Source organism: Nelumbo lutea, chromosome 1 (genome assembly GCF_056320005.1).
Source record: "Nelumbo lutea isolate HS-2025 chromosome 1, American lotus-T2T, whole genome shotgun sequence".
In the NCBI taxonomy this organism is placed as follows: Eukaryota; Viridiplantae; Streptophyta; class Magnoliopsida; order Proteales; family Nelumbonaceae; genus Nelumbo; species Nelumbo lutea.
The window spans coordinates 211,758,433-211,784,761 of NC_142684.1; the positions used below are offsets into that span (position 1 = coordinate 211,758,433).

At 41.4% G+C, this 26,329-nt stretch overlaps 2 protein-coding genes and 1 long non-coding RNA gene across 5 annotated transcripts; 2 read left to right on the forward strand and 1 right to left on the reverse strand.

The window, feature by feature from the left end:
• Positions 1-3,202: 3,202 nt before the first annotated feature.
• On the forward strand, positions 3,203-10,695 carry LOC148880817 (putative ADP-ribosylation factor GTPase-activating protein AGD8). 3 transcript variants are annotated; one of them, XM_088962868.1, is made up of 7 exons: positions 3,203-3,590; positions 3,732-3,850; positions 5,984-6,491; positions 6,603-6,863; positions 9,652-9,777; positions 9,966-10,067; positions 10,289-10,695. In XM_088962868.1, the coding sequence occupies exons 3-7, from the start codon at positions 6,096-6,098 to the stop codon at positions 10,394-10,396; spliced, it is 993 nt and encodes a 330-aa protein (XP_088818994.1). In that variant the 5' UTR covers positions 3,203-3,590; positions 3,732-3,850; positions 5,984-6,095; the 3' UTR covers positions 10,397-10,695. The 3 variants fall into 3 exon arrangements, with proteins under 3 accessions (XP_088818994.1, XP_088818993.1, XP_088818995.1); XM_088962867.1 differs by having other exon boundaries at positions 3,206-3,590; positions 6,056-6,491; XM_088962869.1 differs by having other exon boundaries at positions 3,376-3,590; positions 5,987-6,491.
• On the forward strand, positions 7,244-7,739 carry LOC148880818 (uncharacterized). Its single transcript, XR_016104659.1, has 2 exons — positions 7,244-7,323; positions 7,521-7,739. It is a non-coding gene; the product is annotated as an uncharacterized LOC148880818 (long non-coding RNA).
• A 1,185-nt stretch (positions 10,696-11,880) lies between the features above and the next one.
• LOC148880819 (ubiquitin carboxyl-terminal hydrolase 21-like) lies at positions 11,881-17,347 on the reverse strand. The gene is made up of 8 exons (XM_088962870.1): positions 16,697-17,347; positions 16,482-16,602; positions 16,288-16,398; positions 15,770-15,942; positions 15,107-15,445; positions 14,080-14,202; positions 12,979-13,417; positions 11,881-12,863 (listed from the first exon to the last, which is right to left on the reverse strand). The coding sequence occupies exons 1-8, from the start codon at positions 17,027-17,029 to the stop codon at positions 12,547-12,549; spliced, it is 1,956 nt and encodes a 651-aa protein (XP_088818996.1). The 5' UTR covers positions 17,030-17,347; the 3' UTR covers positions 11,881-12,546.
• Positions 17,348-26,329: the final 8,982 nt, after the last annotated feature.

Below are 26,329 nucleotides of genomic sequence, written 5' to 3' on the forward strand. Positions count from 1 at the left end.
CATTTAGATCAGATATCCCTTTACGTGATAAGGATAAACCCTTATCATATCTGTAGATTATATCAGTCATCTCCTAACCCTATTAGGAGGCTCCTAGATCTAAATCTTATTTAGATCTTGGACTCTCTGAGTGGATAGGGTCAAGGCCCAACCCTATCAACTGATTTAATCCCAGATCCGCCCCTCATTTGAACTGATCAAATCAGCCTAGTTCGAAATGGGCTTTAGGCCCATTAAGGTTGTGTGCTCACTTAGCCTTCCAAACTACTACCCAGTTGGGTTTCCTTGTATGGCGTGGGACCCAAACATTGATCTACACATCAGCCACATGGGTTCGGCCCAGCCTTTGTTACAAGGCATGACCGAATACACTGTTATGGACAGTGCACCCTCTGAAACCCATCAAATGGGCTCTATGGGCCCAACACTTACCCTAAGTGGTCCTTGGGCCAAGCCACCTTGTAACACCCAGGGACTATGGGCATATGCAAGATTATCCCATCAGGTAGTACCCTCAATGGTCTTACACTCAACCTCTCAGCCCATAATGATCAAACATTGCCCGACAAGAGAGGACCTCTCCCTCGGTTGCAAGGAACAGTGTTGCACTCTCTGCTTATATGGATCCCGGGAATTAAAACTTTTTGTAAACAATTTGGAAACCATAATATATATATACTTTTATATCTCATATAAAATGTATTTTGCAAAAACAAATCTCAACGATTGAAATCGGTTGCCGGCAGTCTTGGTTTCCATCAGAGAGAGTGCATCCCCGATCATTACCTTTGTCCGACAAAGGGGCTGATCCTGTCACTATGATCACCCACTCAGATGAATTCTCAGACTGTCCCAACATACCCAGGTTTTGACCCCCGCTAAGGATCTCACTGATTGGTACATCAAAGATAGCCCAATCCGACACCTAGTGCAATATCATAATCGAGTCTAAGGGTCGGGTGTAACTTTCTAGTTTTGCCCATTAATCTCCAAGGTCTAGGGCAATACTGAAAATCTGGTCCAGTTCAAAGATTCAATCAATCTTACACTACATGTGCCTAGGGTCTCACCCTGGCAGCTTAGACAGGCCACCCCAACCAACTTGGTGGCACATCAGTGTCAACCTTATCAGGATAGGTCTCCCCAGACCGACCCACTGGCTGTGAACATTCTAAACTAACACGAGTCTCATTAAGTGTCCAGTTTAAGGGTATTATATAGAAACATACCAAGGGAACATAAATCAAATATGCACTTTTATTCATTTACAATAAACTCATAATGTACATCATTCTGATTGAAGCTAAGGGCATACAAAACTGTCTAACAATTTGGACCCAACTCCAAAACTCGACACACCATGGTCGAGCATCACCACGGCACAGAAGCTCAACTTCCACTTGGAATCAGAGCAATTCCTTGGCTCCACCAGGAGGACGGACTTGAAAGCTCTGTTCGACACCTCGGCTTTCTGCCAAGCTACACAACCATGTAACACTTCAGACTGGGCACTCCCCCTCCAGAACTAGGGGAGTGGTGTTCGGATTCCGGAGTCAGAGCTTTTAGAGTTCTACAGCCGATGATGGGAAGATTCCTCAGCCACGTTCCATATTGCCCAGTTCTCAAGATTGCGACAGGTGTCGAGGAATACCAAAGAGGCCAGACGCTCATTTAGACATCAACTTGGAAGTTCCTCAGCCGAAGAATTAATTGGACTACTTCATTCCTCGACTTCAGAATTGGGGGAGTGGTGTTCGGGTCATGGTTGAGCTGACCCTGCGAGACACGTGGCCGCCCAGCTATCGCCCTGCCACGTCAGCATATCTCGGCCGAGCAACGCTATTACTATAGCCCCCCATCTTATCCTTCCAACCACGTCAACTACATGTCATATGGATGAGCACAACTATGGATAAGGAGGAATAAGGAAGATGACTCCACTGGGGAACGAGACTTTATCCCGAAAACCTCGATGGATAACCTCATCCTGACAACCCCGAAAGCCCAATCCGACTAGGACACGGATCTTCGGCTATAAATAGGCACTCCATGCTCGAGGTAAGGGATCCAACTTCTAACACCCATACTGCTACTTAGCTCGGACCAACATCCTTATAGCTCGGCCCGACCATCTACCACCCCCTACTGACTTGAGCGTCGGAGTACTTACCCGAGGATAACTCCTCGGGCCTCTAACTTCTTCTTCCTTGATCATAGGTCTTGAAGCGTGGCCTCGTCCTTGTAGCTCGACCCCACCTTGCAAGTAAGGAACTATTTGGTTGCTCTCCTCAGTTCGTGCACCACCTTAGATTGAGCAGCATCAATAATGTTGTTGTTGTTGTTGTCCATGAGCTTGTTATGAACTAAAACCAACAACTACTGTAACGAAAACAAGAGTGAGGTGGGGAAGGAGGAGAGTGTCGTTTGGCCTAGCCTAGTTCTCTCTTCCTTTCCATTCTGGTTAGATGTGGGCTTACCATCTAAAGGTAGACAACGAACGATGTCTTCATTATTCAAGAATCTCAAACACCTCAACCGGTTCAATCTCAACTTGAGATTCTCAAGGAAGAAGACAATGAATAATGTCTTTTTTTGAAGGGTGGCTTTGACATTTTCAAAAATTTTAAGTTGCATATGTTATCACGTGATCAAATAACTAACAATTGGTTGACGGCCTGGACCAACTTGACACTTTGAAAGTTTGGGTACTGTAATGACACATTTGAAAGTTCAAGTACTAACTTGACACTACCCCCAAATTTCATGGTACTAAAGTGGAATTTTCCCTTTATTGATTTTAAATTTCATTGTTTTCAAAGCTAATGACATAATGACAATTATCCTTCATTTTTTGTATATTAATAAGGGAAAATTCCAAATTGGTACTTGTACTTTGGGCCTAGTGTCATTTTGGTCCCTGAATTTTAAAATGTGATAATTTTTTATCGGAACTTTCAAAACATGTCAATCCATACTTGCCATTAAGTGGCATTTTAAAGACACAAATACCCTTCAAGTGTCATCTAATCTTCTTTATAAACCATCTAAATATTGACAAAAAATTAAGGTCACAAATCTTTGCCTCTTTTATTCAAGAAAATTGAGATCAATGGGCATTTTGGTCACCCCAACTTTTTTAAACAAAAAAGACAATGATTTGAGACTATTAATTTTTTCAAGAGCATTTGTATCTTTTTCAAACGACACTTAAGGGCTGATCAACAAGTAGTGGTAGTGGATTGACACATTTTGAACGTTCGAATACTAAATTATCTCATTTTAAAATTCTATGAACAAAGTGACACTAAACTCAAATTATAGGTACTATTGTGGAATTTCCCCATAAATAAATTTAGGTTTTTCAGTTAGTTTTCTACTGTAATGTGAAAAAAGCCCAGCAAATCACGGTTTCACGTAGATTCTTCTTCGTTTTCCCTGAGGAGGTGTTCTGGTTCGAAAACTTGTCATCCTCCTCTTGGAAAACATCTATCACTATCTGTGTCTCTGAGCTTTTGTTGATAATGGCTTCTGATAACTATACCGCCAAAAACGCTGTTTTCAGAAAGCTGAAGGCCAAGTCGGAGAATAAGGTCTGTTTCTGAACTTTAACTTTCTCCGTTTTTCTTTTGGTTGAAATTGGTTGGTGTTCTCGAGATCCAGTTAGGGGGCCTTAGATCTGAACGCTATCTGATTAGATCTTACTAATAATTTAATTCCGTTTTGTTGTGAAGATGTGTTTCGATTGTAATGCGAAGAATCCGACCTGGGCGTCTGTTACGTATGGGATCTTTCTCTGCATCGATTGCTCCGCGGTTCATCGTAGCCTCGGTGTTCACATCAGCTTTGTGAGGTAACTCACTTGAGAAGTTAGGGCCTTTTGAATTCGGAAAAAGTTTTAGGGTTTTTCATAATTTTTTGGTTGATTTGGTCGAGGAATGCTGTTCACGGGATGGTACATGAGTTGAATGTGTTCGAATCACCTGGCACTAGTTGCATGAATTGGAAATTTGTTTCCTGTTTTCTTGATCATGAATTGGGAATTTATTTTCAGCACATCTTTTACATATAGAGTATTGAACCAGATCAATAGTTTGGAAGACATTTTCTTTAGGCAAAAGGGGGACGTGGATTAGTTATTGTGTTACTCTTACGAGAAGGTTCTTTTTTCTTCTTTATTTTCTTTTAACTTGGAGGTCCCAAAGGTTCGCCAAGATGTATAGATGCCCTAATTTTTCTTCTGACAGGTATAATTTGCTTCAGGGGAAGATTTTTAAAAGATATTTACCTTTTGATCATGGTGGGATAAATTAAGAGGAGATGCGTTTGAAGTGTTGTAATCAAATTGAAGGGAAAAGTTATGGGTTTTCCAATAAGTTCTGGGATATGGGGAAAATTGTTTGGACCATAAATAGAAGAGCAAATGTAGAAAGAGTTTAGCCAGGATGCGGATGTTGGGACGAGTAAATGGAAGGGAAAGAAAGCAAAAGTTCAGAAATAAGTGTATTCTTTTGCCGATAATGAGAGATCAATTAAATGTAATAAAATGGTAAATGCATGGTATTCCTATATTCACATAGTTTCAACACAAATTAATGGAGTAGATACATGTTATAAATACCTTGAATGAAAGTAATTTTTCGTCGTCTTATTCCAATTAATTGCCTGAGCAACCAAACAAGATAAAATGTGATTTTGTGAAGAAATAATTCTCCTTATGTTCTATTGACAAAAAAAAAGAAAGAAAGAAAAACAAAATTACAGCTTCAGTGTTTGGCAACCTTACCTACAAGCCAAAATACAAATGAAAGATACAAATCAATCAAATATGTAAAAGGAAGATTCAGAAAAACATTATTCTCACCTTTCTTCTAGAAACCCCACAATCATTTTTTTCTTTTCCCCTAATCAGTGGAACAACTCAATCATTTTCCTCTCTTCTAGGGAGTTGAAAAAAAAAAGAGAACATTTACTCTTTTCTTTGGTAGGTTTTGTAAATGGCCAGAACTTTTTTCATCAACAATATCCAGGACCTTGGAAATGTAGGGTGGGCAATCGACAATAAGGATGCATCTTGGAAATGAAGATATGTCCTAAGAGAAATACAAAGACTAATAGACAAGCTGAGTTCAAACATGAAATAGGTACCACATGCTGCCAGTGGTTTGGCAGACAGTTTGGCAAAGCAAAGAGATCAGATGTACTGGGATCAAGTAACTCTGGTACAAGCATGAAGGTGCAAAGTAATGAGTTTAAGGGTATTGCTTCAAGTGATGTGACTCTCCAGCAATTAGTAGACAGAGAGGTGACGATCAGAAAAAGTTTGGGTCTCTGTTTTTTGGGTGGTGAAGAGTTTGCTAGGAGGGCCTTTGAGGAGTTTGAAAGGAGAAAAGGGAAGAGAAGTTAAGGAAGAAAGCTCTGGTGAAAGGAGGCAAAGTTTGGGACGAGGAATTTTCAGATCAGGAGGATGAAATTGTGGATGAAGATTGAGCCTCTCTGCCAGGTTTTTAGCTCGAGTCTGGTTTGAGTCTGTGGTATGTAAGTTGCATGTTTGTTTTTTCAGGTGTTGTTAAAGGGGTCCGGTCATTTGTTTGTTGGGTCATTTAATTGTTCTCTCCTTTCGGATGATATCTTATCATCTTCCTGCTGTATTTCTTTTTCCTTTTAATAAAAATTTCCTTTTGACTCTTTAAAAAAAAAACTCTAGGGGAATAGTAATTGTATGCCTGAGAAGGCTAACCTCCTTCATGGGGCTCATATGAAAATATTGTAATCATTTTTATACAATGATGAAATAAGTGACTGTTATTTATCCCAAAAAAAAAACGCTAGGACCTTTTTGTATACTTCGGCTCATTTTGCATTGGTTGGTCCACACTTCGATGCTGCTTTCTAATCTGCTTGGTTCTTAACTCTTAAGGTACCAGTGTAAATTTCAGTATTTCTTTCATCAACCAATCTCCACTAGTATTTGCATGTATTGCAGCAGTAAATGATTTCTCCAGGGGTTTCTCTTCAAGTAATGCTGGGTTAAGGAAATTGTTTCATTTCACTCTAGGTCAACAAATCTTGATTCATGGACTCCAGAGCAGTTAAAGATGATGAGTTTTGGAGGGAACAACCGTGCACAAGTGTTCTTTAAGCAGCATGGTTGGACTGATGGAGGCAAAACTGAGGCTAAGTATACTTCAAGAGCTGCAGATCTATACAGACAACTACTTTCAAAAGAAGTTTCTAAAAGCATGGCTGAGGAAGCTGGTTTGCCATCATCTCCTGTTGCTTCTCAGTCAGCTCCTGCATCTAACGGACTGCCTGATGCCAAGGTTGTTGAAGCCCCAAAAGGAAATTCTTGTGAAAAGCATGAACCTCCTGAGGCGACTGCAGCACCCAAAGTTCCTGCTAGTACAGTTGTTACCACAACAATTAAGAAGCCCCTTGGTGCAAAGAAGACTGGAAAGACTGGAGGCTTGGGGGTCAGAAAGCTTACTACAAAGGTGCCTTCATGTCTTTACCCATATGAATAAATTTCAATTCTTGAAATGTAAGTTGATGGTTTGTTTATTTCACATCATGTATAAGAAAAGAACATATATTCTTAAATACAGCCAAGTGAAAGTCTCTATGAGCAAAAGCCTGAAGAACCCACTCCTGCAGTTGCTACCTCTCCTAGTGCTACCAGTGTATCTTCATCATCTTTTCCTTCTCGCTTTGAGTATGTAGAGAATGTCCAATCAGCTGATGACAGTTCTGGAAGCACACAAGTGATTAGTCATGTTGCCCTTCCCAAGGCATCAACTTTTTTTGCTGAGTATGGAATGGATAGCAGATTTCAGAAGAAAGGAATCTCCAGCTTTTCAAAAGTCCAGGCAAGTTTTAAAGGTTTCTTTCACTATATTTGTGCTTTTACGTAAATGAGAAACTATAACTGAGAAATTATAATTTTAACTTATACAAATATAACTAAATGACACCCTCAAGTGATGATAATTCCAACTTAAATAATGATTTCTCTTACAAGTTTGAGATAACCTACTCTTGTCACTAGGAACTTTTGAGTTTTGTGCATGTATATTGTAGATAAAAATATTGACATACTGAATTTAGGTTCTTATTCAAGTCCCTTTGCTTGTGCACTGTATATTATTTAATATAATGGATTTATTGGTTATGCCTGCATGCTTCTGATTCTTGAACCTGATTGTTGTTTCAAGGCAATAAGTTGTGAATTATTTTTGACCTTTTAACCATTTTATAGGAGGCCTTGTAAGCTTACCACAGAGGAACAGAAGGGAACAACTAAATCAATTTATATTGATAAGTTCCAGAGTATGACATCTTTGCTTGGATGGAATACAAACTTGAAATGTCCTTAAGGTTTTTTCAAAAATAGGGAGTAATTTTAAAATGAGTATTACAAAATATAATGTACTAGATTAAGCTTGGTACTTAAGATTGTTAATTATTCAGAATTCTACATCTAGACAAATTTTATAGATTCTCAGTTGTAATATATGTATTTGTAGGTGATGCTGCATATGTATGAGATCTCTTGAAATCAACCTGTGGTGGGTTGAATAGTAGGAAGATAAGGTTCATATCTAAACAGATGAAAGGTAAAGGGGTTGGGTGGTTGTTGCTGCAATTTGATAACTTAAATACTGAAATTTCTGGACAGCAACTAGAATAATTAGAAAAATATTATTGGAGACAAAAGGTAAACAGTAGCATAAATATGTAGCAAAGAATACTTTCAGCAAGGAAAACAAGTAAAGAAATGGACAGGAAAAGGGGGAGGGGAGCAGGGAGTGTAAATTCTGTTCCACTCTTTTCATTGTGAACATGGTTTTCAAGGCAACCACGGCAAGGCTAGGTGACAGATTGACTGTTAAATCCAGTCAATCTGTTTAATCCAGAACCATGTAAACCCTTCAAACAGGAAAAACAAGAAAAGACCAGCTCTAGTTGACATTATTCAGAAAAGATGCTGGTCAAGGAGCAGTTGATGAATGGGGGTGAAGCAATTTTAATGAATATGATACAAACCTTCATGGTATCTTATGGATAAGTCCAATCCAGGGATCCAGTAGCTAGTATTATTCCTTGTGTGAACAGACCAACATTTTGAATTTTGATTATGCATGAATGCACCTATCCTGGTCAAGGTTGCAGGACTATGGATTGTTAACTTTGGAGTTTGGAGATAACACCGATGCTTGTAGATAGGGCCACAGCAGAGCCCTAAAATGGAGAATTCTTTTCATGGATTTGAAAAGCTGAGAATGCACTTGTATTGATCCTGGTGATTATTGCAATTAACTCTGCTTACAGTGAAGATGCCCAGGTATAAATCTTACATTCAGGATCTATAAAGTATAAACTATCTGACCTACTAGGGAAGGATAGTGGTATTTGATCAGTTCTTGTCATCACACTTTTTCTTTACACAGATGGTAGTGAGAGGCTATTAGTAACAACTTTTTTTTTTTTATTATTGAGGCTATTAATAACATTTTGGAAGCAACAATTGACCATTACATGGAGATTAAATCAGAAATTGAAGGTCATGTTCGTTAAGGAGCAAGGTGGGTCAACTTGCTCCTTGATGAACATTTGTCTATGATGATCCTCTCCTTGATGAAGATTGATCAATTTCACTGCATAAGTTATGGTAATAAGTTTTTTCACCATGGTAGAGGAAGGGGAAGAGGTAATAGGGATCAAAGGCAATATTATTTCCTTAGAGGTTTTGGTGGGTGCATGCCATCACAGAAGATTGAGAAATTGTGATATTGAATCGATTTTTTCTTTTGTGGTTGTTGGCTGGTTGCCAATTCTATTGGTCTGGTCTGGATTTTACCGATGATTAAGGAATACCTCAAAGTTGAGATCACATGACTTTGTTATTTTGATTTTATCCATCTTAGTTTTTCTGTGCACTGGTGAATGGTGATTGCTTTGAATGATTGATAGTTGCTGCTTGGTGGTTTGCTTTTTTGCTTCTATATTTCCCTCTTTTTAATTATCCTTCAATCTGAGCTTATCTTGAGTTGATGTGGGGTGGGGTTTTTCCTTTATTCTCCTTTTCTTTAGTTTTAATTTTCTTTTTACCAATCAACCAAAAAAAGTACTGGTAAAAAAACAATCAACTATAAAAGTAGAGAAGGGGTGGGGTGAAGGAAGAACTGAGATCTAGAAAGCATTTCATATGGTTAAGAATTGATTTATTTCATGATTAGTCATGATACAGTCTACCTCAGAAGAGTATATCTTTATTGCACAAATACACTGACATATTATTCTGTTTATTTATTCAGATAGTAAGTGATCACGTATCTAATAAAAAAGTTTACTTGTATTAATGGAAAAAAGTATGAGCAGGAGCTATTTATGGGGTTAAAGGTGTAGAAAATATAACTATCATGATCTTATCTACCCATGGTGTATATTACAGTGGACTAAAAAAACGAACAAGTCACCTCCTCGAAATCTTTGCAGACTGAATGACTGATATCCATGAACAAGCTGTAAATGAGCCAAGCCTGAATTGGTTCTATAGAGTTCACTGTGCCTAATCATCTTGATTTTGTTTTGGTTAGTTTTATTCATTTTCTTGTTCAGTATTTAGGTCCTGTACTTACATCTCATGGTCATTAGATTGAAGAAACTGATGAAGCAAGGAAAAAGTTCTCAAATGCCAAGTCTATTTCATCAGCCCAATTTTTTGGGGATCAAAATAAAGCAAGCGAAATGGAAGCTCAAGTCTCATTGCAGAAGTTTTCGGTATGTGTATTCTCTGATATGTAATTTCTTGTTGGAAGAAGCAACTTGTTGACTGTAATCATGAATATAATATTTGTTAGACTATTCTTCTCTTTAGAATCTCGTATGATATATTTTGGTGGAGATTGGTTAAGTTGGTTGACATTTTCTCAAGGATGTCTGACTGTAACCATGCATCACTTTTGTAGAGCTCAACAGCTATCTCTAGTACTGATCTCTTCGGTAACAAAATAGATGATTCTCAACTTGACCTAATAGCAGCTGACCTCATCAACAAGCTCTCTTTCCAGGTAACTGTTGCTCCCTCATGTCTGCTTGCTGTTGATGAACTGGAGGTTTTGCTCTCCAAATCGGATTCACTGTGATGATGAGAATGTTCTTAATGTTCAAGAAAATTACAATGTTATTTATTTATTTTCTTAATCAAGTTACTTTTTTTGGTGGAATAATCAAGTTACTTTGGTTCTAAAACTATGCTTGTTTTGGCTTAATATTTTCCTTTTCTTCCCAGGCATCACAAGACATATCTTCCCTTAAGAATATTGCAGGAGAGACAGGGAAGAAGCTCACTTCTATGGCTTCTAGTTTTATATCAGATCTTCAGGATAGAATCCTCTGATGAATGACTTGTTATTGCCATCATCATCATCATCACCATTAGGATACTGGTGTGTGCATGTTCAGGAATGTCCGAAGAACTTATTACAAGTATCAGAATGTAGTGAATGTTAAAAGAGTAAACTGCAAATTCTTTCAGAGAGAAAAATAAGATTTAAATTTTGCTGCCTCCTGGGTTGTTATTGGCTTTTCTTGTGGTCAGAGAGCAGTGTTTTAAGTGAACCACAGAAACATTTCCGCTCTTATATGTTACTAGGTTGTATTTAAAATGGGGAAGTGCAATCTCTTACAGTTTGCATCTTTGGACGATCTTAGTCTGGCACAAGACATATTTCCGCTCTTATATGTTACTAGTTTGTATTTAAAATGGGGAAGTGCAATCTCTTACAGTTTGCATCTTTGGACGATCTTAGTCTGGCACAAGACATGTATTACCTTATTTAGGATAGACCAGTAAGACGTTTTTGAGACGGTCTTGTCTGTTATATGGACCAAGTTAATACAAATTTCTTGACATTATTACAATGCTTTAGAGTTTAGACTTCGCAGCCACAACACTGGTAATTTGATTCTGTATTTTAGAATTGAGCGTAAGGGTCACTGAACAATTTCTATATTGTCTGTGGTGGATGTCGAACAAAAATGGGTATATGGTGTTCTTTTATCAAATATTATCAAAATATTCCAGTGTGCATTTTCACTTTGCACAGGCGAGACAAGAATTAGATCAGAACTTTGTTCTTGTAGATTTGCCCCAAACTAGATAATGAGATTGCACACAACGGAAACGGCCCAAAATTCATAGGGTAATGCAGCAAATTTGCAAATGTGATCAACATAGCAATGTTTTAAAAACTGGCCCAGATGTTGAACCATTTTTGCCTGAGTCGTGGGTCACCAGTTCAACTGTCTGGGTTGAATGGATCAACCAAGGTCATGTTAGAGCTTTCTCTGTCTTTTTCACAAAAATAGTGACAGGAGTTTACATCTACGCCCGACAATGCCCCACAGCACATCTTCACCTTGTATTGAGAACATTTCCCAATAACAGGAGATGATGAGACATCAGTGGGAGATGTTCCCAATACAAGGTGGAGATGTGCTGTGGGGCATGGTCGGGCACAGATGTGAACTCAACACAGATGTCAAAAGGTTATCTAAGATTAAAAAAAAAATACTATCATAATAAAAAATCGAAGTGCAAAGTTATGGGTTCTAAAAGCTTGCATACACATTTAGTGTGCAACCCATAACTCAATCACCAAGTTGAACTAATCAACAATCCAACCACCCAAGTCAGGCACTAAACATAACTGCCTTTGAAAAAATTTGAAACACTTAAATTATCCCATTCAAAGTTCAAAATATCAACATGTATCTGCCCATATCAGCCAATACGTATCAGCCCATATCATTTTCATTTTTTCATTATTTAACAATATCTTTTGATTGTTACTTGTAATGCTTCTCCTTCATTCTTGCCAGTTTGTTATTTTTTCACCTTTTGTAAGATATAATGCAAATTGCAGATTATTCATGTTTTTGACTTGTTTTCAAAATTCATCATAGATACATAAAAAAGGGAAGAAAAAATCAAAAGAACAATAATGCTTTAACTATTAATCCATCGAAGTGTGACCACTTGTGTGCGGAGTGCTGATGTCGAATCCAATCTACCCAACCCGAAAGAGCCCAGACCTCAGTCCAGAAGGATTTCTTCTCGTCGATTAGCCAGTCTCACCGTTGAGCCTTGACATGACAATGCAAATTTGCGATGCACCATCAGAACTGTGGACTGCAAATACTGACTACCATTTTCTCACATAATTTGAATAACTCAAAATTGTCCAAAATAGAGCTATCATATCCTTGTCTCAGAATCTGACTTTAACCAACCAAAAACCCATTATGATGTAACATCAGTTTTGGAAAGGGCAGGTATTTTGTAACTGCGCATAATCTAAAAAATTGGAGACATGCACAGACGGCAACAGGGACAACACTATACAGACGCAAAAATAACTACCCACAATTTCTACAACCCATGGAGGGAAAACAAAAACAGAACCTGCAGCAGATATAACTGCCTTTCACTAGGCATCTTGGGTTAGTTGAGAAACTGAATTATCGACCTTTACTTGGATATGTTGTCTAGCGAAAATCCCCAGCTGTAACAGCACGCGTGATAGATTGGGAGCTGAGCTTCCTATAAGTAGTCCTATTGGCATCCCTATCTCGGTGATCTTCCCAACGTGACACTGTCCGTCTCCTTTTCCTGTCCAAAGAACCATCACTGCGGGATGTCTGTAAAGCAGCCATTAATCCATTTCTCCGTGAACTAGGCATTGTTTTGGTCAGTTTAAGTAGCTGCTTCTTCTTAAACTCCTCCAGAGCATTGTTCCCAGGCCTTGTACAAGGTAGCCTTTCCTCTGATCTCAGATGGGCACGTGGAATACTGTAGCTCTTTTCTGCCAAAAAAAAATGATACCTTCAATTTGTTATTGTTTTTTTTTTTTGCCTTACCAATATGCAATTGTAAGTAGAAGTATAAAAAAATATCAAGGCATGGATGGATATCTCAACCTGAAGGACCATCTGAGTATATATCAGGGCTAGGAGATCTAGGAGGTGGCGTTTGAGGACAGACACCAACATTATTTCTGCTTTCCTCAGGCTTGCTACAGCAATTATGGTCTTGACATGGATAAGATGTTCTTTCCTCATCATCATTAGCTGCATCAAACACAGTGAAGCTACTTGCTCCAGGAGGAAGAGTATTAGAAACTTTACCCACATCATCTCTAGCTCCATTTGCCTCTCTACAACTATTTTCCTTGAGAGGAAGTGGAATACACAGCCTCTCTACATCTAGAACAGACTTCGGGGAAGTAGAGGGACTGTTTGTATCCATGCATGGCTTCAGTGTTTCCATTAAACTTGAAAACCAGGGTGAACCATGCCTTGCATAGAATAGAATGTAGGCCTCTTGAGCAAGGACAAACTCCTGTGTAACTCTCATCACCTACAAAACACAGAAGACTTTTTCAAAATCAGTTTCAGGAAAAAGATATGACATAATAAGATCTCAACTAAATCTATTAGTATATTGATATAGTTATTCAGTACCCCAAATTAGTACTTCCAGTGAGTCTTACTCAGGGTTCTAAAATCCAAGTACATCATGCACATTTAAAAAAGATCTTAGGCTCAGTTTGGAAGGAGTACAAATACAAATATGTAAAGTGCCAAACGTTGTATTTTGTATTACTTTGCATGTATTTGTACTATACATATTTGTATTGATACTCTTTCCAAACTGAGCCTCAATTCCTCTTTACTAAGTTATAAATAGAAAAATGCTAATCCTACCCTAGCAAGTAAAATTAGAGATGCATTCTCACCATTGCCTTTACAGACTTTTAATTACCAAACACCAATATGAAAAGACACCGCCCTTGACATTGAAATGTGCAAAAAAGAACAATGACGAAAGTAGATTCTAATCATATTCAGGAGGATACAATTAGCATACAATAGAACAACTCAGCCTTAACCCCAATTATTTGGAGTTGGTTACATGAATCCAGTCCTAAAATTCAGCTCCATCAAGAGCCATGTTTTCTGTCAAATTGTGAGTCCTCAAATCACAAAAATATAATTAGCATCCCTCTTAGAAACTATTACCTTTGAATCATCCAACCTGTGCCATGTGTTTGGAGAGGAACGAATGAAGCAGTAATAATGTCCAGACCAAGGTGTAAATCCAATATGCACTACAACTGCATATAATTCATACTTTAAATTAACCTGTCAAAAATGGCATAAACATAAAAGCTTATTTATCCATGTACTGGAAAAAAAGTAATGGAGGATGAAAGGTACCATTTAGTATTAAAGTTCTCTACAGCCTACAAACCAAATAGTATAACACATGAACCATGTGCAGAGGATATGCACCAATTGGATTTTTATTTTCCAACAGAGATGTTCAATAGATAGGATAGGATGGACATGATCATCCAACTAGGCCATCAATAGACCTGTTCATGGGCCGGGTGGCCCGACGGGCCGTGCCAGCCCCCAGACGGGCTTGAACATGTTTATAGGCCCACAGGCTTAAACTCAGGCCAAAAAGCCCAGCCCACAATAAATTCGAGCCAGGCTCGGGTTTTGTCAAAATAGCCCGACCAAGCCTGACCAAAAATTAGAATTAAAATGGGTTATGTGATTACGTCCATTTGAATAAATTTTTTGATTTAAGAATGCAAAACTGTGTTTTAAAACGTAAAAGAAAGGGAAAAAAACCATCTTGTAGGCCCATTGTTCATTTAAATAGGAAAAAAATCATCTGAATTTTTAATTCTAATTTGAATAGGGAAAATTGTAATTTTTTTTATTCGGTCGGGCTTCGGGCTCAGGCTTTGGGCTTTTTATCAGGGCTGGGCTTGGGCCCAAGTTAGAGAGCCGTTGGTCAGGCCAGGCTCGGGCTCAGGCTCGGGCCTAGCATATTTCCATTAATGATGAGTAAAAGCCTGGCCTGAGCCCGGCCCGGCCCGGCCCATGAACAGGTCTAGCCATCAAATGGTAGGGTTCAAGAACCATCCACATCCCTTTCTACTGCTATAGTCTATGTTTCACCGTTCTCATACAAGATTATGTTGAAAATATTTCAATAATATTGAAGTGGGTGGCTGGACATCTAGAAACTTACATTATTCTTTTGATCACAGCCAGTGTAGGGATGCAAGTCCAGTTCCAATGGGTACTCCACATGCTTGTCAATCTTCTCAACATATGAACCATCATTCTTAAATCTCTTCAAATGAAATGCCGCAACTAAGGGGGCTTGGTCCAGGGTAAGCTGCTTCTCTACTGATACTTTCTGCTTGCAGTTTTCACAGGTGAATCTTGTCTCTGGATCTTCAATGTTTTCAACCTTTGTAAAAGATTGCAAAGCATTTGGTAGTGTATCTACATCATCAATCTCCAAACTTAGATCGATCAGGGGCTCAAAAGTGTCTGAACGGTGACTACAGTTGCAACATCGAAGCTGAAGTTTTCACAAAAAAATAATAATAAAAATGGCAATCCAAAGGAAAGGCATTACTCAATTTTAGACAAAAAAAACACAAATTCCACAAGTGGGAATAGAGCTACTTATGATCTAAACGCTAAGGTAAGTAAAGGACCATTACCCAATGTTAGTCCCTGATATCTGGAGCTTTGGGAGGGGTAGACTAGATATGGACCTAACTTTTGGGGATAAAGCTATTTATCATCTAAGCTTTAAGGCAAGTAAATAACTCAAAAACCCCAAATTGAGGCAAGAAGCTACTATAAAGGGGAGGACTGGGTGTCCCGTTTCAACTCATACCTGACTTTTTAGACGACCACCAAAAATCTGCTTAACAAAAGTAACCTCTTGCGAAGGTAAATTTTGATTTTGCAAGGTAGGATCCAAACAGCAGCTGTCAAGCCTATCCAGCAAGCATTGTAGAAATTCATGGGCATCCTCCTGCTCAAATCTCCGGAAAGAGGAAGATAAATCTGGATGATTTCAGGTCAGGAATCACAAACTCAGAATAGAAAGGTTTTTTAACAAAATTTGGCATATTATGACATCATAAAAATTTATTCAAATAAAATTGGGCTTGCGAAAGAGGGAGATATACAAATTTATTAGCAAACACAACAATCCAGCATGATGAAATTAACAACAATTAAATGATGGTTCAAACTCAAAACTAGCAGCATGATAACAAGATCAAAGTTAATGTCATGTTATTAATACTCCAAATGAAGAATATCAAACTAAAGCTGGATTAGAGCCCGATGGGGAATAAAGAGAAAATGCAAGCTCAGGAAACCGTAAAGATAAGTAGAAAAGGATACAGCTCAAATTGTCCACCAATTTTGAGGGCGAGATAATCCGTCCAGATGAAGCCAAGGAGAGCTCAACGTGGTCACGGAGAGCACATAAAACACAAAACTCTTTACTCCCGCCTGCAATTTCACCAATTTTCCAGTCAGATACCCCAAATCACAACAAACTATAAACAGAGAATAACATTAGGCAGAGTAATTACGCTCGCATGGAGTTGCATGATTGCATGAACGAAGACCCTGCACAAGTGGGACCGTGTGGGTGAAACACTGAAGAATTGCATTGAGAAAGCAAGTGTTCCCGAGATTTTCGAGACCCGCACCCTGGAAGGGACAAAACATACAAAAGATTACCCAAATTAGGAAGAAAACTGAGAAGATGGAAGCAAATTATGCAACAAACGAAAAAACAACACACCATCATAGAAACTTCTCCATAGGAAGATAGGGAGTAAGAAGGGTCAGAGTAAGCAAAGGGCCTCTTGGGAGACAAAGGTCCGATGTCCGCAAAAGAATTGGGAAGCGAAGATGGTGAGGCATCACCTGAAGCATTAACAAGAACCGACGAATCAGCATCTAGGGTTTGCGCCTGAGGACGCAGAGGCGAAGAAGGCAATGTAACATCATCTAGGGTTTCTTGATGGGAAAGCGGAGGCGGAGAAGGCAATGCAACATCATCTAGGGTTTCGGCCGTAGGAGGAGAGGAAAAAAGGTGGCCGTCATCTAGGGATTTTGAGGGCCCGGACTCCATGGAGATGCAGTAGTAGGCGGGGAAGAAGATGAAGAAGAAGAAGAAGATGGGTAGAGCTTAGAAGAGATCGTGGTGGCTGGTTGGGTTGAAGAAGTGGTGGTGGGTTTGTTGTAGGGCTTTGGCATTGAGGAGAAGAGAAGTTTCCATTTTATGGTCAAGGTTTTGAAAAGGGAGGGAAAACTCGTTAACCGCCATTTGTTTTTGTTTTTGGGGTTTCTATTTTGGCTCTCTAACTAAAATCTGAATTTCTGAAAAGGAGCGAATCGAATCAGTGAGAGAGAAACTGAGAGAGAGAGAGAGAGAGAGAGTGAGAGTTTCAAGTTTTAACTGCTTCGCTTTCGTAGTTTCTACTTTCTACTTTCTACCATCTACTGTCTTGTGGTTGACTGGTTGCGCTTGCGAGGCAAATGTGAAATCACCGTGAGCTTGGGTCGATCCCGGTCCATCTGTTGAACGGTCTAGCGGTCGGGGCTAAAGGGCGGTCAGAACAGGTTCCCTTAATTTTTTTAATTTGTCATGTTTTTTCCATGTGGAGGGAATGAGAGATAATAAAGCCAATAAGAACTTTCCACCACCACCAAGTGGGACGCTTTGTAAATTATAATTTGTAATGTAAAAGCACATCATCCAAAGGAGGCTGTAGCTAGCCACACTAAATCATAACTCTTTAGGACTTTCAAAGGTATGCTACACCAATGTTGCACCAAATCATAACTCTTTAGGACTGTCTAAGAAAAGGCGATGACTGAGGGAGAGTTTCTGATTTGCTCTCGACTCCAGAGCGCGTCTCACACCAACTACACAGTAAATCGCAGCAATATATTGGGAACATCTTGTAGTATAAATGAAGTAAATTAAGACATGATGAGAATAAAGTAAAACCGAAAACAAAATTAAACGCGAGTTTGCATTCTTTTCATTTGTATTCCCAGACCATCTTGATTGGGACGGTCAAGGACGCTCAAGGTGCAAGACTTTGCATTGCACATATTCACCTCCTTAGACCATCCCCCTTCTTGCCCCAATGCATACTACGGCTGATCCTTGCCCTGAGGACTCCAAAATGCATCGGTCAGACAAGGACAAGGTGCGACTTGATCAAGAAAAGCAACAAACTTCAAGAAGATCGAGCTCATCAACTTGGTTACGCGAACATGACAACCGCAGTAGAACTCATCAGTTTGCTCGGATTCCAACAAAGAAAAGGCTTGACAAGTGGACGTAGCAACCAGTCTTTGTCATCGAGTCCAGCTCAGTCAAAGATTGCCTGGCAGAGCCCAAGAAGGGAAGAGCCATGCCTACTGCAATTCCAGACGACAGGGACGCAGAGATCCGAGAACTCTAACAGCGGTTGATTGAGTTGGAGAGCAGCTAGGCTCAAAAAAGCACAGCCCCTCCCATGATCCAACCAATGGATCCAAACAACCAACCCGCCAAGGAGCAGCCCTTCACCCAAGAAATTGTGGATGAGCTCCCCCCTATCAGCTGGTGAGCACTACAGTTTGAGAGGTACAACGAGAATGGAGACCCCAACGATCATCTTGAAGTCTTTAAAGCCCAGATGATGCTGCATGACCCGACATGGTACTCTTCCCTTCCTCCGTGCTTTATCTCTTCTTGAGAGCAACTGGAGAACCAGTTTCTGGCCCAGTTCACGACCAGTAAAAAACACTAGAAATTTTTGGCGAGCCTCATGCAAGTGCAACAAAGGAAGGGAGAGTTTCTCAGGGAGTATCTCACCAGGTTCACCACCGAAGCTTTGCAAGTCCAGTCCTTGAACCAATCAGTAGCATTCACCGCCATCCAACACGGCCGCTGCTCCTCTCCCTTCAACTTCTCCATCTTAAAGAATCCACCTCAAATCATAGTCGTGCTGATGAACCATGCACAAAAGTACATCAACGCAGAAAAAGCACAAGCACAACAAAGAGACGAGATCTCGAGGAGCGTAAGGTAGAGAGGGCAGACCAGGACAACAAGTGACAGGATCGACAACTAGATTGGAGGCTTAGGGAACCGCCTCCAACCTTCAAGAAATTCACGCCGCTGACTGCACCGCGGTCTGAAATCCTAATGCAAATCCATGATAACAAATATGTTAGGTGGCCCAAGAAGAGGTAGACTCAGAGCAACAAGAGGAACTACGACAAGTACTGCGAGTTCCATCGAGACCACGACCATGACACCGACAACTGTCACGACTTGAAGCACCCCCTCGAGGACCTGATCTGGCACAACTACCTTGGGGCATTATCGATATAAAAGAAGATAGGCTGAAAGAAGAACTACGCCCTAGACCCCCAAGCCAAGCTCCCCTGGCCAGAGTCATTGCAGTGATCTCAAGAGGGATGGCCTTTGGAGGGGAGAGCAACTCAAATCGAAAGAGATGCACGACTGCTCGAAATCAACAATAGAGAATAGAAAAAAAGGCAAGACTCGATCACGTTCACCAAAGACGACCTTAGGGGCGTCCAAACCCCGCATAACGACGCCTTGGTGATCATATCCGAGATAGCAAACTATGAAGTTTGGCACATCCTAGTAGACACAGGGAGCTCAGCTAACATCATATTTGAAGAAGCCTTTGATCAGCTCAACATCGGTAGAGATCGCCCCACACCAGTCAACACTCCCCTGATGAGCTTCTCCGGGGAGTCACTCATGCCTACGGGGAGGATCACCTTGCCCTTGTTGATCAGAGATGGTGAGATTACTTCCACGGCAATGGTGGACTTCATCATTGTCCAATGTCTTTCTTCCTACAAAAACATCATTGGTCGACCGACCTTGAATGCCTGCGAGCCTCTGTCTCTACATTCCACCTTGCCATGAAATTCCTGACCCCATATAGAGTGGGAGTGGCACGTGGAGATTAGAGGGCGGCACAACAATGTTACCTGATGTCTTGTCGAGGAAAGCAACAAACTGTAGAGACGTTAACCACAAAGAACATAGACCTACAAGAAGAGCTGAAGACATAGCATGGCCAGCCCATCGAAGATTTGATACAAGTTCCGCTCTCCAAGGAAGACCCCGAGAAGACAGTCCAGGTTGGATCTCTCCTAGATGATCGTGTTTGGGATGGCCTAATATAACTGCTGAGGGACCATGCTGATGTGTTCGCTTGGTTGGCAGCGGATATTCCATAGATCGACCCCAAGGTCATCACCCACCGCTTGAACGCTGACCCATGCTATCGAACAATCGGGCAAAAGAAGAGGAGCTTTGCCACAGAATGGTGGCAGGTGATCAACGAGGAAGTCTAGAAGCTACTCGATTTTGGCTTCATCAGAGAAGTAAAGTACTTGGACTGGCTGGCCAACGTGGTAATGGTGAAGAAGGCTAATGGAAAGTGGAGAATTTGCATCGACTTCACTGACTTGAACAAAGCCTGCTCCAAAGATAGCTTCCCCTGCTGAGGATCGACCAGCTCGTCAATGCAACAACGGGGCATGAACTCCTAAGTTTTATGGATGCATTATCCAGCTACAATCAGATCCAGATGCATCTCGACAATCAGGAGAAGACTGCCTTCATCACAGACCGCGGACTTTATTGTTACAAGGCATAATGCCCTTCGGCCTCAAGAATGTCGGCGCCACTTATCAGCGGCAGGTGAACGAGGTATTTAAGGATCAACTCGGCTGTAATGTTGAAGCATACATTGATGACATGCTGGTGAAGAGCTAGAAGGCCAAGCATCACCTAGCCGACCTAAGAAAAGTCTTTGACACCCTCAAGAAATATAGGATGGAGCTGAATCCGACCAAATGTGCCTTTGGAGTTGGCTCCGAAAAATTCCTGGGGTTCCTGGTTACACAACGAGGAATTGAAGCCAATCTAGAAAAGATCTAGTCCATCCTCGATATGCAGTCACCTCGGACCTATAAAGAAGTGCAACACCTCACCGGAAGAGTATCCGCCCTTAGTAGGTTCATGTCCAAATCTGCGGACTGGTGCTTGCCCTTCTTCAAGGCCCTGAAAAAGATCAAAGACTTCTAGTGGACTGAAGAATGTGAACAATCCTTCCAAGAACTAAAGAGGTACCTAAGCCCGCCATCTCTCCTCACAAAGCTAAAAGCCCTAGGGGACAAGTTGTTGCTCTACCTCTCGGTCGGAGACGAGGTGGTCAGCTCGGTATTGGTCAAAGAGGAAGGTTGGGTACAAAAGCCAATCTACTACACCTGCAAGGTACTCAATGATGCGGACACCCGGTACACAAACTTAGAGAAGGTAGCCCTAGTCACCGTAGCAAGAAAGCTTAGGCCATACTTTCAAGGCCACAATGTTTGAGTACTCACCGACCAACCTCTTAAGCAAGTACTACAGAGACCGGAAACATCTGACCGCTTAGTCAAGTGGAGTGTGGAGCTAAGCGAATTCGACATCAAATATGCACCTTGGCCCACCATCAAGGCCCAAGCCCTGGTCGGATTCTTAGCGGAGTGCACCTTTACAACTTAAGATCCGGCCCCAGCTTCATAATATGGACTCTCCATGTGGATGGTTCATCCAACAAGCAAGGTAGTGGGGCCAGCCTCCTCCTCTTCAGCCTAGATAACACAGTGCTAGAGCACGATCTCAGGTTCGAGTTCAAGGCCTCCAACAACTAAGATGAGTACGAAGCTCTAATCGTCAGACTTCGACTTGCCCTAGACCTTGGTGCTCGACACGTCAAAGCCTTCAAAGATTCCCGACTAGTGGTCATTCAGATCTACGACCAGTTCGAGACACGGACTCTGACCATGGCAAGCTACTTACAAAAGGTGCAAGAGCTCATCCAACAACTCAATCACTTCATTATTTAGCAGATCCCTCAAGTTGAGAACATCCGAGCCGATGCACTCTAAACTTGGCTAGTTCGCCGTGGACCAAGCTCGACCCAATGGTATGGATGAATGCATTGGCCCAGCTCAGCATAGCACTAATATATCTCCTCATCCTTCCTTGTTCAGCAAGGTCGGTCTTGGATGGACCCCATAGTATAGTACTTACAGGATGACACACTACTAGAAGACCGAGCAGAAGCCAAGAAACTTGCACACAGGTCAGCTCGATATTGCCTTATCTAGGGACAACTCTACCATCAGTCACATACTCTTCCCTACTTGAGGTGCTCGAACTTTGGTTCACAAGGCACTCCAGCAAGGTTACCACCAGCCGACCATGAAGCAGGATGCAACCCATCTCGTCCGAAAGTGCGATCACTGTCAAAGACACTCCAATCTTCATCACCATCTGCAGTCCCTCTGAAGCTGATCACCAGCCCGTGGCCCTTCGCGTAGTGGGGAATAGACATCCTCAGACCCTTTGCTACCGTGGTTGGGCAAAAGAGGTTTCCCTTGCACGCATTACCACCCATAATGCCCAAAATTTCTTTTGGCAAGGTATTGTCTACCGCTTTGGTATCCCTTGGGTTCTCATCACTGACAATGACACACAATTCAGTGACTGAAAGTTTGAAGCACTCTGCACCGACCTAAAGATCAACCACCAGACTATAGTCGTACACCAACCTCAGAGTAATGGGCATATTAAAGTGACTAATCGAACCTTGCTACACAGCTTGAAAACCAGACTTAACTAGGCAAAGGGAAGGTAGGTTAAGGAGTTGCCGAGTATTCCCTAGGCATACAGGACTACATCGTGGATGACTACCAGAGAGACACCCTTCAGCCTAACCTATGGGGCTGAAGCCATGATACCCATGGAAATAGGCTCACCAATTCTCCTGACTGAATTCTACAACAAGGAGCAGAGTAACAAAGACCTCCACACAGAGCTTGACTTAGTAAAGGAAGCACAGAGCATTCATCAAGATGGCAGCCCAATAGCAATGAATGGCAAAGTATTATGACTCCAAAGTCCGAAGAAGGGAGTTCAAGACCGGTGATCTCGTTCTTCGCAAAGTCACGCTCTAGGAAAAGGGAAGCTCAGACCGAATTGGGAAGGATCCTATAGAGACATCAAAGTGACTGGACCCAATACCTATAGGCTGGAAGACCTCGATGATAGATCCATACAAAGGAGTTGGAATACCGGGAACCTCCGGATGTACTATCAATAATTAAACATCAATAAAGAGCTTTTTTCTACAAAGTGGTTGTTCAACACACACTACACAACACACACCGCGCGTGCGTGCACACACACACACTATAGGGCACACATCACACACACAAATTGTGTGGCACACACTACATAGCATACACCGTGCAACGCACGTCACCTAGCCGAACTCACAACAATTGGAATGCCCGTGCATCGATTCGCCTGACCCTTGAACGACCAGAGCCTATAATGCACAACTTGACAACGCATAGCCGACCAAGCAAGGTGACTCAGCTGTTGATGGCTACAACCCAAAATGGAGAAGAATGCTCCTACCTCCCAAGGCCAAAGGGCAATCACCGAACTCTGCACACCCTGGTGACGGACTGTTAGATCAGAACTAGCTGAGGAATGGCTGGCTTGCGAAGAGCAGAAAGCTCCCCGAGACCAAGTGTAACTAAGCATCCCCCAAAGAGACGAGAGCTCGGAAAGCACTTCGGTTATCGAAAGCCGACGACTGAAGAGTTTAGCTACCCTTGACCTTGGTCATGATAAGATCAAGGCTTACAATAACTTTTGACAAAATAAGAGAGAAAGGTACAAAAACTCAGAACCAAAAAGCATCCTTTCCATTAATTAAAAAGTTTGTACATGGTTTTAGGCTCGACATACCGAGCCGTTTACATCATTAAAAAAAGAGGGAAAAATGGCGTCAACAAAGCAAAACAAAAATTCAGACAAGCAGCAACAACAGCAAACAGGCACTTCAGTCCTCGGTGGTGTGGTCCACGGCCTCTTAGGGTTCCCTGGGCACTTCTGTAGCAATGGTGTCACCCTCGTTTGGAGTATCAAGGTCGTAAGGCCCCAAGCCTTGCATAGTCCCAGCACTATCAGGAAACCACCGAAGAAGCCTATCCCGATAAAGGTTGAACCTTGTCTTGAAGGACCGTGCCATAAAGTCATGCATCTCATACCGATACTCTTGGAAGGCTTTGAATTGAGCAATTGCCTCCTAACCTGCCCAGGCCTCCCTCTCGGTGACCTTCTTCTTTAGCTACTCCCACATCGCCTTTAACTCGGCGACTCACCCTTTCAGTTTGCAGACAGTCTCAGACCGCTCATTGATGTCGAGCTTCAGCTTCACAACCTCATCTTCTAGTGCATCCGTTCACGCACCAGTCGCATCGAGCTCAGCCAACCAAGCCTTCAAGTGCAGGACCTCGGTATGACTTGCCTCATAGAGGAGCTGCACTGACCGAAGACGGTCGACCACTGCGACCTCCAAACAAGCATTCTACAAAAGAGAAACCAAGTGTTAGCACAACAACTTCAGTCAACCAAAAAGGAAACTAAGTGCAAGCAAGGACTTACCGACTAGTACCGTAACCTAATGCTGGTATTGACCTCTGAAAAATTGGATAAGGTGCCTAAGAATCCTGGCCCAGAATGTCTGGGAGATAGGGCTTTTGAGGCATGGAAAATGGACTATCAAGAATGGGAGGAGAAAAACTCCCTTGCCCGGTGTTACATCATTGCCTCCCTATACAATCCGATACAGAGGCAGTTCGATCATATCAAACTAGCCAAGGACATATTGGATAGTTTAAAGACAATGTATGAATAGCAGAATCGTTCTACTCAACAGAAGGTCTTGAAGTAGTTCATGACTGCACAGATGTCCAAGGGGCAACAAGTTCATGACCATTGTCTTCAAATGATGGGTTACACCAATGAGCTTGAGGCTCTTGGATCCAGGCTGGATTATACGACCCAGATAGACGCCATTCTCAACTCTTTGTCTCCGTCCTTTAATCCGTTCATTATGAACTATAATATGAATAAGCTGAGTGTCAGCATTCAGGAACACAACAATATGTTGTAGAGGGCCGAAGAACTGATTAAGAAGGATGAGCCCTTAGCCCTACTTGTTGAAGCTGACAAGAAGGGCAAGAAGAGGAGGGCAAAGAGAAAGCCCCAGAAGAAGGCCACCAAACCCAAGAAATAGAGGAAAGACAAGGCATCTGATGGCTGTCACTTCTGCAAGCAGACTGGCCACTAGAAGAGGAATTGTTCTCAATACCTGGAACTTCTGCGTCCTGGTCATAGAAACCAATTTGTTGGTAACTTTTGCGTCCTGGTGTATTGACTCCGGGGTTTCAACTCATGCGTGTAACTCACTGCAGGGGTTCAAGGTAAGTAGAAGGCTGAGTGAAGGAGAGGTGACACTTTACTTGGGGACTTCTGCAAGTGTTGTAGCTGCGACCATAGGAACTGTAGAATTAAATTTTAGAGAATGATCGATTGTACTGAAAGATTGTCTTTATGTACAAAGTTTGAGAAGAAATCTGATTTCTGTTTCAAAACTGTGTGCGGATGGATATTTTGTCTTCTTTAGTAATACAATTACTATTAAAAGAAACAATAGATTCATCGCATACAGAGAACTTGAGAATGATCTCTATGTTCTCCATCATTCTCTAGAAACTAACATAGCCGAAACTATGTCGGCTGATATCCCCAAGAAAAGAATCTATGATACAGTTAATCCCGCGTGCCTGTGGCATTACCGACTTGTCCATATCAGTATTGATCGTATCACAAGGTTGGTAAATGATGGTCTTTTAGATTTTCTAACTGTAGAAGATCTTCCCACTTAGGAGCCTTGCCTTTAGGGTAAGATGATGAAACGACTATTTAACGGTAAGCCTGAAAGATGTACATGCACATTTGACCTGATACATACTGATGTATGTGGTCCCCTGAGTGTTAGGACTCGTAACCAGCACGTGTATTTCATTACATTTACTGATGATTATTCTCGGTATGGTTACGTGTACCTAATGAGACACAAGTCTGAATCCTTTGAAAAGTTCAAGGAGTTTAGACAAGAGGTCGAGAAATAGTTAGGGAGAGAAATTAAGACCCTTCGATCGGATCGAGGTGGCGAGTATCTCTCTGACGAATTTAGGGACTATTTGAAGGTCAACATGATAGTATCACAGTTGGCTCCTCCTGCTACACCACAACTTAACAGTGTTTCAGAGAGGAGGAATAGGACTTTATTGGATATGGTCCGATCAGTTCTCGTATACTCAGAGTTGCCCACATCCTTTTGGGGATATGCATTAGAGACTGCGATATATGTGCTGAATCGGGTTCCAACCAAATCGGTTCTGAATACTCCATATGAACTTTGGATCGGAAAAAAACCAAGTGTCAGACACTTGAAGATTTGAGGTAGTCCAACAC